A 12303-nucleotide genomic window follows, 5' to 3' on the forward strand; every position below is an offset into this window, starting at 1 on the left:
GTTTTGCATCCCCCTCAACCAATATTTTATTTATTGATAGTCACCTGGGCCAGTGGGATAGCCTCAAGATGTTTACAGTTGCCTTTGAATCGTGGTCTCGCTATAAACGTCACCCAGGTGATTGACAGGCAAAATGATGAATCAGTGGTTGGCTATCCATCAGAAGGATATTTAAGCTGGAGAACCTGTCTGCTGGCATTAGTTGGTAGACAATAAAGATCCCAGTGTCCTTGAAGAGTAGGTGAGCTATTGCTGGCAGACTGAACAAATTACAATTGCTAACATACAGGAGGCACTGCATCAACAGCACTCCCAGCAATGATGCAAAACAGCAAGCACATGCTGCAAACAAAATGAAATGAGAATCTTTTTACATCACGCTCTTGTATCATTCTTCCACGTAAGAAAAAAAAACTTCCATTTTGAAAGCAGATCCAATGACGCTGCATTTGGCTTATTGGGGGACACTTGGGTCACAGCCCACGTGGAGGTGGAAACCCGGCTCTTGGAACACCACACGATGGTTCAGTCTCTTGGAATGATATATTTCATTGGGAATGAGATTAATTTTTTTCTGAAAAAGAAAACTCATCACTGTGAAGTAAACTAGCCACGCGAAGACCGACACTTGTCACGGTTCATGTTTATTACTTGATTTTAAACAAGTTTTCTGTGACCAAACATGCTGGGGAGTATAATGGTAACTGCACGTCATTTTATTTTTAGCTTATCTGGAATTGGATGCCAGATTGGGTGTCTTTGTGCACTGTCTGTCTGTCTCTGATGTCAACTTCTCCGGCCAAACCGCTGAGCCGATCCGGCTGAAATTTGGCAGCAATGTTCCGCTCCTGACTGGTAACGGAGATTGCAAAGCTCGTTCTGATCACGTGACTTTAAGTAGGTCAAGATGGCTTACTTAATAGATTTCTTCAAAAATCTTCTCCAGACGCACCACTTGTAATGCTAACTTTGGGTTCCAATTGGTCAGGGTTGGGATGTTAAATTGCAGAGGTCATGCTTATGATGTGACCGTGTGTCAAAATGACCGAGTCAACTTATGGGAAAAAAATAAAATCACATTAATTCCTTTAAAAATCTTTTCCAGACCCACCAGTCAGAATGCTACCAACTTTGCATTGCAACATGAGAACAAGGTCCTGATAAATTGCAGAGGTCATACTGATCACGTGACCGCAAGTGTGTCAAAATGGCGGCATTGGAAAAATCTCAATTCCTTCAAAAATGTTGTCTACACCCACCAATTAGAATGTTACCGAATTTGGGTTACAACGTTAGGCCAGGGCCCAGATAAGCTTCAGGTCCAGCGGTCCTATTTTTAATATTTCTGTCTTTATCTGGAACATTGTTCATCAGATGAGGAAACTAAACTTTATTGGTTGCTGTGACAATTATTTCACCCATTACTTCAAAGAAAAAGTGTATTGTGTGAATTTGGAGCAAAATGGATGGCTTTATCATTTATTTTGTCAGTGCCTTGTTTTAGAAGTGCTCGCACAACAAGTAGAAATGAAAACTTATTCTCGGATATGTAATTATTATTACGAGTCAGGTACAATTCCAATTTGTCTCAAATTATTGGGAAGTAATTTTACCAAATTTCACCCACTGAAGGGGAGGTGAAGGCATCATTGGCATATTTCTGCAGCAATTATAGTGATGAAGCCTGGTGTTGGCTGACCAGTTCCCATCGTGTGCTTCCTTTTTGGCTGCTGGTTGCATCATTGGTTAGGGGCACGGCTATGCCGCTGATGCAGTGCCCCTATTACCAGTATACTGGTGCTCATTTCGCTGACCTCGGAAGGATGACGGGCTGGGTCAACCCTATGGTGTTAATTCAGTGGCCCACGGGGCTCGAACTCAGGACCCTAGGACACCAAGCCACCACCCCGAACCGCTAAGCCAACACCAGGCTTGGCTGAACAGTTAAGGTGGCTGGCTTTGGATCTTAGGGTCATGAGTTTGAGCCCCTGTTGCTCTGTTGAAATAACATCAGTCATCCTTCGAAGATCAAAAAATGAGTACCAACTTAGTGGGGTGATAGGGAATTTAAGTATCCTGCGTCAGAGTGGCGACGCGTCCAGGACTGTACTCCTTAGCCAATTGAAACTGTCTCAGCAGCCCGACTGTATGTGTCGCACGGCGTGAAAGGAATGGTTATTAATTATCGTAATGCAACATATGATGAGAAACACGACATTCTATCATTTGTAATTCAAAGTTGATTTCCAAGTCATGCACTGGAAGGAGTCCAATCTGTACAAATTTCATTTATTGATAAACAGTTTACATGGATGAGTTGCTGTGCCATCTCTCGACATCCCAGAGCACTTTTGTTGCCAACACGATGCACTTTCGGTATCCACCGGTATTTTCTGCTATTCACTCTGTGCACCGAGTTATGGGGATCTCAAATTACTACCCCGCCATGGTCAGCTTACACAGGGTCATGCTGACTGGCATTCACACAACAAAGTGGACACTTCAATAAACTTGTGGGCCCGTTGGTCCATTGGACCAAATTTGCATTAGTCTTCACGGCCTTGTAGCATACATACCTGCCGTACTGCTTGAACATTAGAGCTTGCCTTTCACCTCGCGCAGATGTGCTTGGGGGCCAGAGAATTATAGGTTTGTTATTATGATTGCCAAATTATGCTACTATTATTATTGTTGATAATATTACTAGTATTAATACATCCCAGGCAAAAATGCTAGTTCGATCTGTAATGTACGAGAGTTGTACTCATATACTACAGTAGTCTGCAGAGAATTACGACAGGAAAGGAATGATATTTATTTTTGCCTGGGATGCTTTGTTGCAATGTCATCATTGTTTTAATTATTTTTGTAATTGGAATGCCATGCCGCAGAAGGACCGAACTGCTCAATACACCTTAACGGGGTACGAGTTTAAAACATGGGAATTCTTCCGGGTTCTTTGTAGTTAATTAGCCTAACTAGATCATGACGATCATTTTGGTGTATCAAACTCCACAGAACACTCCAGTAGAACTGCACAAAAACATGCAGTATCCCCCCTCCCCCCACACACACACACACACACACACACACCTCATCTATTTATAGTACATGTTCATTGACGAACAAGTGATTGAGGAAAACAAACATGAAGTACAGGCAAACAAATTTACTTATTGTGCACGAAACTCGATTGCTCACCGACTCCCCCCCCCTCCCCTATTTTTGGTGTGTGCCAAAAGCCCTCCAAACATCTTTTGCCGCAAAATTGTTGCACCCTACCAATAGCAAGTTACAGAAAACATTTATTCGGCCAACTATCGGTACATTAAAACATTTGAATATGAAGACCGAGTTGTTGCAGCCTTGACTTAAAGAAAAAGAACAAGAAGAGGGTCCTGAGGGCCAAACGAAGCGATGGCAGACACTATTTGTCTTGGAAGTTTTAGTTCTGGGAAGTTCTGCCGATGAAAAGGATATTTTTTAATAAATGACGTCATGAATCACTAAACACCTGAACCTTATTTGAAAATGTCCCTTGAATACTAATGCAGGAATTCCAGACAGCCTTGGATGGCAAATAATAATATAATTCAAAAAACGACGAAGTGAAACCAGCAACTCGGAATGTATTTCGATGTGAAATGAGCACGGTTTTCCAAGAGACGTGTTCACGCAGAACGAGACCAGTGGGTGGGCTTGTAAAATTTGTTCCATCGCACGGATAAACACTCTTCAGCTGATTGAGGAAAGAGGAGGAAAAGGGTTTTGTTTGCTCACCACCAGTTTCTGGTGTTGGTGAGAAATGTAACCCTTGATGTGACCCTGAAAAAAACAAAAATGAATTCAATGAGAGTTCAATCTTTTGATTTCTTTACACAAATCAGATTAAATTTTTTTTATTTTTTTTAACCAAATAGCATGAATGCATATTTGATCGGCATTCGATTACAAGCTTGGCCTGCAGGTTTCATCATAACCGAGGAAGTGTCCTTGGAGATCAGGACATCGAATTTGAAAATAGAAAATTGTAACCAGCACACAAACAGCCTAATGTTTTGAAAAGGTACCAAGGGATATTTAACATCCACTAACGGATACGAGCACATGGAATACCAGGCTGAACATCCCACTTACGGAGCGAGTACTCGTACAAGACCCTGCTTGTGAAGCACCAGATTGACTTAACATTCGGGTCGTGAATGAAACCCCCATGAGACGGTTCAAAGATTAATACAGCGTTATCTCATCAATCCTGTCGGTTCAATGTGAAGAAGAGTTGATGGATGCATTTTCTTTGTAACTCACATTGAAGATGAGGTTCGCAAGCAGACATTGAACTTCATCGAGGTCCACATTCTCAACTTTCATGAACTGTAGGGCTACAAGAAAGGCTCCCAAGGGCAGCAGATGGGTCTTCAATAGCAAATACCTATAGGTGGGGAGGGGTGGAGGGGAATGACTGCCTTTACTGTCCAACTTGTTTAAAAATTTTTTTATTTATTTATAGTGAAGCATGCTCACATGAAGCTTTGTGGAATGTTACGTTGGGTCATGCTTGATTGCAAAATGAAATTTGGTGAGTATGATGTTTGTTTTGAGCACTGTACTGTTTTTATTCCAAACATGCCACAGAAATGCATCGACAAATGGTGGAATATAATTTAGTACCTGCAATCCATACCATTAACACACACTCGATATTCAGTTTCGTTTAAGCGAAAACAAATGGTAAATGTGGCACGGCAGCAGGCCAAGGTTTTACATGTGCTTTCCATTTTCTGTTCAAGCCAGACCATTGCCAAGGATGAGCGACGATTTAAAACGACAAGGACGTGCATTTAGCTCCACATCATTTTTCTCTGACCAACCACAGTAGTTCATGTCAATACCTCAACAGTGAACATTTCTTTGACTTTTCTCTTTGATTGAGAGTCTCAAGGCCTTCTTACTGTGGACCAACGTCGGGGGTAGCCCAGGGGTGAACGAAATGTGGTTAGCGCTGAACAAGCGTTAAAGGATTCGGGGATGAAAAAAAATCTTTCGTGGCCCTGGGATGATCGATGCTCTAGTGCAAGGATTCAGAAGTTTGAAAATACTTTTAATCCTGTGATTTGAAAGAGGGCCTATCACACACATTCCAACATGTCTTAAGGCCCTCACTTGCCTCTTCAAGGCCATTTTTGATTTGAACCAAAAGGTCAACTTTGTGGCACTTGAAAAGGAAAGCGTGTAACTTGAAAAATCGACTAGCTTTTCATCAACAGTATCCAACCTTTCCCACTTCACAGAACAAGCTCAGAAATTAATTTAAAAAACTATTTTTTTTTTTACCTCCTTCCACCCCTCCCAATCCAACCACTTCACCAATCTTGGAAACCTTACAGAAACTAGAATTTGCCTTTGTAATACAAACTAGGAATAATCCACAAAAAAATAATGAAAAAAAAATTAATAAAAAACACCTTCAATAAACTATACTTCCCTACAATTAGTACAACATTCTAACTTGTGAAGATAATATAGAAATTAAATATGCAAAATGGCAGGGCTTTGCTGTTTTGATGGAAACATTTGATATGAAAGTAGAAAACGAAACTGATGAGAGAATCCTCAAGATGAGGATCACACAGGAAGCTTACACTTTTTTGAAGAGGTTCCTGTATGTGATGATCTTGAGCTTTTCAAGAATAAGGAAGATTCCACATCGGATGAAGAATGTCTCGTGCTTGTTCAGAGCGTCATTCAGCAGCAGCAGGTTTCCTTCGCTGGGATACAGACAAACAGACAGACAGACAGACCGATAACAGTTCAAAGCAGAATATTAAATTGCTTCTTGCATCCCTTTCATGAAATCCACTCAGTTACATTTCACAATGACAAACTCGGTGGCAAAACAATTATGATCGTTTTGTCCATGGCGTATTTTATTACTTGTAATTCCGGCTCCCACCAGGTGGTGTGACACGATACACATTTACACGGACATTTGGGGACCTCCCCCACCCTGAACCCCCAGAAGTACGATTTTTTTTGTTTTTTTTACCCCGTGAAATCTTCCAGTGCACCCCACAAGTACAACAACCAATTTCAAACTCATTCCGCCCAGCAGTTCAGTTCTCGTAATGTTTCCACTTTCGAGAGTACGGATTTAAGAACCTGACGTGTACACCCTGAGTACAGCCATCAGTTTTGAACTCATTCCATCCAGCGGTTCAGGAGAACATCGAAAACAAACAAAAACACAAACACAAACAAGCACACAAACAGACTATGAATTATATTAAGTGCTTGCAAGCTCGCGTAGGCCCCAGGCCCGCTGTTTGTTGCGTTGCTTGTAGCTTTAATTTTTTGATAAACTTTACTTTAATAAACTGAAAGATTGAATTAATGTGTTTCCAATGTAGCACAGGTTTGATGGGCCAAATGGCCTCCTCCTGTATCAAAGTTCCTTTTGAATCTATGCAATGCATACGACTACGCTTACACCCCAGATGTCTTCGGTGCCTTAAATCAGCAATCTTGGCAAACATCTACATTTTGCATCCTCATGCTTTGGGAATTCATCATTATCGATGGGAATAATGAATGTTAAATGCATTTTGACCCTGCACTGCTCAAGGTCCTTAGCGATTAACAAGGTACCACTTTCAACTTTGTGTGTCCAGTGATTTGAGAGGAGATGCAAAACTGACACACGGACACTGGATCCTCGAGAGAAGTAGATGACGGAGCTCAAATGAGATTGTATTGCCAAGTAATAGAAACTGAATAACATGGCAATTCAATGACCAACCACCTCTGCGATGCAGTTACTTTTGGATGGGAGGAATAACCAAAACAAGTTTTACAAAACTGGTATCAAGGAGAAAGGACGAAAAGAACCTTACTGTCGTTGGTCGCTTTGAGTTTAATGAAAGGTTAACTGTGGAGCGGTCAAGGAGTAAAAAATTATTTATTTTTTTACGTGCTCTAGGGCTCACAGAGGAGCAGCAATGTAAATCGCACACACAAGCAGACAAATACAAGAGACATGAGACTCGACTTCAGACAAACAGCTGCTGAGTTTGGGGGAGGTGATGCAATTTCCCGGGACATTGGGTACCCGCGATCTTTACGACGTTGCTTTCTGTGCTCAGAGACTCAGCCGAGAACTGTGTGGATAAGTATTAAAGGCGGTAAAACAAATCGTTATATTTCTGCAGAAGTTAAAATTATGGAATAATAAGGAAGTTGCACATCACAGATAAACATATCCATGGGAAATACACTCATACGTGGTTTGCAAACGGATTATATTCACCTCATAATGAATATACTTGACTTGTGTGATTGACTTTAAGCTCACCCATGTTTTTTCCATTTCACCAGGCTTGCCAACTTGGTTCTTTGATAATAATTTTAGCTCTGGTATTTGGTTTCAGTGGGATTGCAATAAAACTGTAGTGATGGTCCAAATGTCCTTTTTGGATGCACCTGTACACTTAATTACTTTATCGTGTGGATGCTTTGGAACCACATTGTACAACAAATTGCAAATAATTAAAGGACTCGCAGGCCTGTACTTGATCTGCATGCAAATAAAATAGTCTACGAAAACCTGGTTCATTTACACAATCCAGGTTTACATTCAACGCACGACGTGCTATCCAAGATCAATAAATACATGTCACTCATGCAAATACAAATCAACATTGGTTCAACAATTACAAACTTATAGGCTACTTTTTGGGGTGTACGATAGTGTGCCAACTTCAAAAAGATTGCAGAGCCTTCACAATCTTATTGGAGTGAACAAACTACGTCTCGTGAACCCAAGAGTACGTGTGACGTGGAAAGGATAGGCCAAATAATGAGTGCGCAGACATGAGATGCTGCAAAAGGTGATTTCAACACCTGGTACACACCCAACTGCACGTGTGACATCCGCAAACTGCATGAGGTCGTACTTGCGCAAGAGTTGCATGGTTGGCATGTGTCCCTGCAAGACAAAAAAGAAAGTGCATTTAATGAATACACAGCTGTCCTCGGTATTTCTAAAGGCATTTTCTTGCTTATTGCAAGTTGCCACGCTCTACATTGCCTACAGAAAGTCTCCACCCCCTTTCAAAATGTTTACCTTTTATTGCCTTATCGCCTGGAATTAAAATATATTAAATCATACCTGTTCCACCTTTATTTACACATCGCAATTAACAACTTCCGAGTGAAACACAAATTCTACAAATTTCAGAAAATTTATTTAAAAAATACAATACTAGACTATCTTGGTTGGATAAATGTCCACCCCTCCTGAGTTAATACTTGATGGAAGCACCTTTTACAGCAATTACAGATGCGAGTCTGTGTTGGGATAGGTTTCTACCAACTTTGCACACCTTGATTGGGCAATATTTGCCCATTCTTCTGGACAAAACTTCAAGGTCAGTCAAGTTGCTTGGGGAGCATTGATGGACAGCAATCTTCAAATCATGCCACAGATTTTCGATTGGATTTAGGTCAGGGCTCTGACTGGGCCACTCAAGGACATTTATCTTTTTGTTCCTTAGCCACTCCAGTTTAGCTTTGGCTGTGTGCTTCGGGTCATCGTCATGCTGAAAGGTGAACTTCCGTCCCAATTTCAGCTATCTTGCAGAGGGCAGCAGGTTTTCTTGTAGGATTGTTCTGTATTTTGCTCCATCCATTTTCCCTTCTATCCTGACAAGTACCCCCAGTCCCTGCTGATGAGAAACATCCCCATAACATTATGCTGCCACCACCATGCTTCACAGTAGGGATGGTGTTCTTTGGGTGCTGTGTTGGATTTGCGCAAAATGTAACGTTTTGCATTTAGGCCAAAAAGTTCCATCTTGGTCTCATCAGACCACAAAACGTTTTGCCACATGGCTTCAGAATCTCCAGAGTGTTATTTTTGCATTTCCTCAGATGGGACTCAAGGTGAGTTTTTTTGAGTAATGGCTTCCTTATTGCCACCCTACCATACAGGCCAGACTTGTGGAATGCTTGGGATATTGTTGTCACATGTACATAGTGACTAGTCTTTGCCATAAAGTCATGTAGCTCTTTCAAAGTTGCCATTGGCCTCTTGGTGGACTCTCTGATCAGTCTCCTCTTTGCTTGGTCATCCAGATTGGAGGGATGGCCTGATCTAGGCAGGGTCTTGATGGTACCATACACCTTCCACTTCTTAATTATTGTCTTGACTGTGCTCCAAGGGATATTCAAGGTCTTTGAAATTGTTTTTTAATACCCATCTCCTGATCTGTGCCTTTCCACAACTTTATCCTTGAGGTTTTTTGAAAGCTCCTTGGTGCTCATGGTCGAGTCTTTGCTGTGAAATGTATTACCAAACAGAGAAAACCTACAGGAACAGCTGATTTTATTCCGAAATATTCCGAATCAGTATCATTTAACACAGGTGAAGGCCAATTAACCTGGTGTGTGATTTTGAAGGTGATTGGTTACATCTGAGCTAATTTACAATTGCTATTATAAGGGGGGTAGACACTTATTGAACCGAGATATTCTAGTTTTGTATTTTTAATCAATTTTCTGAAATTTGTGGAATTTGTTTTCCACTTTGAAGTTGTGGGTCATGATGTGTAAATAAAGGTGGAAAATGTCTGGTTTAATGGAATTTAATTCCAGACTTTAAGGCAACAAAAGGTGAAAAATTTTGAAATACGGCAAAGACTTTCTATAGGCACTGTATATTTTTCTTAACGTGATGTAAACCTTTCATGTGCCTGCTATAATAAATGTTACATTCACGTGCCGAGCTGTGTTCACACACGTAATCTGTCGGAAATAGTCCATACCAATTCTAAGTTATTTTGATCCATTGTACTTTTGGCATTCACATGATAATATTTAATACAAGCCAAGTGTCATGGATCATGTGATTACCGTTGCCAAGAGAATTCCCACACCGTACCCTTGGATAATAAGATTTCCTGATCTGATATACCATACTCTGTGTTACAGAGCATTGGTTCTGGCGAAGCAGTTTCTAGGCCAGAGGTCATGCTGGGAAGTTTTGCATCCCTCTCCTTGCAGGAATTTTCACAGGGATTGAAATTAGTTCATGGTGCCGTTGATAGCTCACCTACCCCATAGGTTGACCTCCATGGGGAGGAGGAAATTACTCTTGAAATGCCCTGCTGAGTGCAGTGAGAAAAGTGGTGCCATTGTTGTTTAATTTTTTAAATAAATAAAACCGCTAGTAACCAGAGTATTCCAGGAAGTGACGGCACTTCACACAAACTCAGTGGCTGTATTAAGTGTTTGTTTCATCAGTATGTCCATGTGTGAGAGTGGTAGTTACATTCAGTGCCTTTAGACCTTGTATTAAAATACATAAATAAAATCATAATTATGGCATATTTAACATCCACCAACTAATGCCTGCAGATGGGACCTCAATTTAATGTCCATCCGAAGGATGGCACACACTGATGAATCACCCCCGTCTGCGAAATACCGGGATGACAGTTTATTGGTGGGCGGGGATTTGAACATCGGCGAGACAGCTATAGAGCTGAGTGTGCATACCCATAGGCCATCCTACCAACCGAAGAAGATTTAAACAAACTAGTAAGTCGCCTGTGCTTACAACACAGGATTCTGAACGGGGTCGGGATGGAGACGGCAAAAATGCAAATGGCATCTTCTGTCATTGAGATGCCAAGCTGGGAACAACAAATTCCCATTTATTGCCACATCTGATACAATTTAAATGCTCTAATGGTGACGAGGTGCTCCATTTGAAACTGTTTGTTTGATATATGTAGCTTTATGATGCCTAGGATCCGAAAGAAAAAAATTGTATTGGTGTCAAAGCCAGTGACCAACTGCAAATTAATAGTAGGATTAAAACAAAGGCTATGCCTTGTCAGGAAATATACTTCCTTTTTTGGGCCTGTTCAATCCCACTGCTCCCTCTATGGATTTAAGCTGGTGGTGCAACCACCATATCATCCACCATCCTTCACACGGCCATTAAACATTAACTTAACCCCCTTATTTTCAGGTTACTCGGTTTCCTCGCTTCCTCGCTCCCTTCCCCGCTCCCTTCCCCGCTCCGTCCATCTTTGTTCATTTTCTTGCTTGCTTGCTGTGTCCAATTGTGACCTCTGCCAGTGGGGTTTTATTTTTATTTTTAACCCTCAATCACCTTACTCTTCCAGGAGCCTTGATCTTGTATAACACCAGAAGATGAAAATGGTTCTCAAATTGCTTCACAGCGAAGTGGCACAAAATTAATGAGAAAGCAATTTGCAAACCGGCTCTTTCAGATATTTTGCTATTTGTTTTCCGAGCAGTAAAATATTTTTGAAAAGTATACTACTTCCTTGTAAATTTAAGGAATCTGATTTTAAAAAAGCACAAAGAAGGGGCCAAACCAGCAGCATTTTCACAGGTAGCAGGTAGATAAGGACCATGCGCTTGTTTTTCTGGCTGTCTCGGTGACAATGAGCAAATGCAAAACTCAGGTAATCTTCAGCTGTGGAATAGGGAGGAAGGTATGGAAAGGCAATGTGACTGCAGGCAAAACAAAGCCAACATAGATCTGACTGGTCCCCAAATTAAATATTTACAACACTCGTGACGGGGCGGAAAATAAAAATCTGGCTTGACCTGCCTCCAAGTACCCACCTGTTTTGATACATCACCTTTACCTGGATGGCATTTTTGGACAAAATGGTTTGGACCCTTTTCTCATTTTTGGACAAAACAGACAAAGCAACCCGTACCGAACCAGGCTGTGCACAGCAAGATTCAGCACAGTTCACTTGAAGGTGCAAAAGGGATGTATATACAGGGTGTTTCAAAAAGATTGACACAACTTTAACTCCCTGCCATTTCTTTGTTTTTTGACTGATACCGTTATCCTTTTCAGGGTTTGGTGGTATTGTCGTGATATTTGTTCCTGGGGATTTCTAGCTCCGTAGCTCAACTATGCCACTGATGCAGAAGCCAAAAGTGGTGGTTCTGTGGTGTGAGACTAAATCATATGTAACACCCACCAGAGGTTCTGCTGGGAATACGACCTCAGAACATGTGATGGACCCACAAATTGTGCCATTCAACGTATTGTGAAACATTTTGAGCACAAGGGTACAGTGCACAACCAGAGCAAGGGCAACAGTGGCAGGCCAGCATCAGTAACCAAGAGCCAAGCCAACATCAACACCGTGATGGCCAACATCAACACGGGATTCTGCAATGGACAGTTCAAAGAAGTCCCACCGCCGGCACTCCCAGGAACTAGGCATCAAACCAACATCAGTCTGGCATATCCTC

General features: G+C 41.4%; 1 protein-coding gene across 2 annotated transcripts in view; it reads right to left on the reverse strand.

Moving 5' to 3' along the window:
• Positions 1-2275: 2275 nt before the first annotated feature.
• The window catches only part of PCID2 (PCI domain containing 2), a 73701-nt gene continuing 63673 nt past the window's right edge, over positions 2276-12303 (reverse strand). For both annotated transcript variants that reach the window (XM_085882107.1, XM_085882108.1), the window contains 5 exons: positions 11403-11503; positions 7908-7981; positions 5643-5768; positions 4309-4432; positions 2276-3825 (listed from right to left, as the gene is read on the reverse strand). In XM_085882107.1, coding sequence (XP_085738233.1) covers positions 3736-3825; positions 4309-4432; positions 5643-5768; positions 7908-7981; positions 11403-11503 — 515 coding nt within the window. In that variant the 3' untranslated portion in view covers positions 2276-3735. The remainder of the gene's footprint in view (positions 3826-4308; positions 4433-5642; positions 5769-7907; positions 7982-11402; positions 11504-12303) is intronic.

Source organism: Eptatretus burgeri, chromosome 5, assembly GCF_056783735.1.
Source record: "Eptatretus burgeri isolate ZD-2024b chromosome 5, Ebu_testis_v1, whole genome shotgun sequence".
NCBI lineage: Eukaryota > Metazoa > Chordata > Myxini > Myxiniformes > Myxinidae > Eptatretus > Eptatretus burgeri.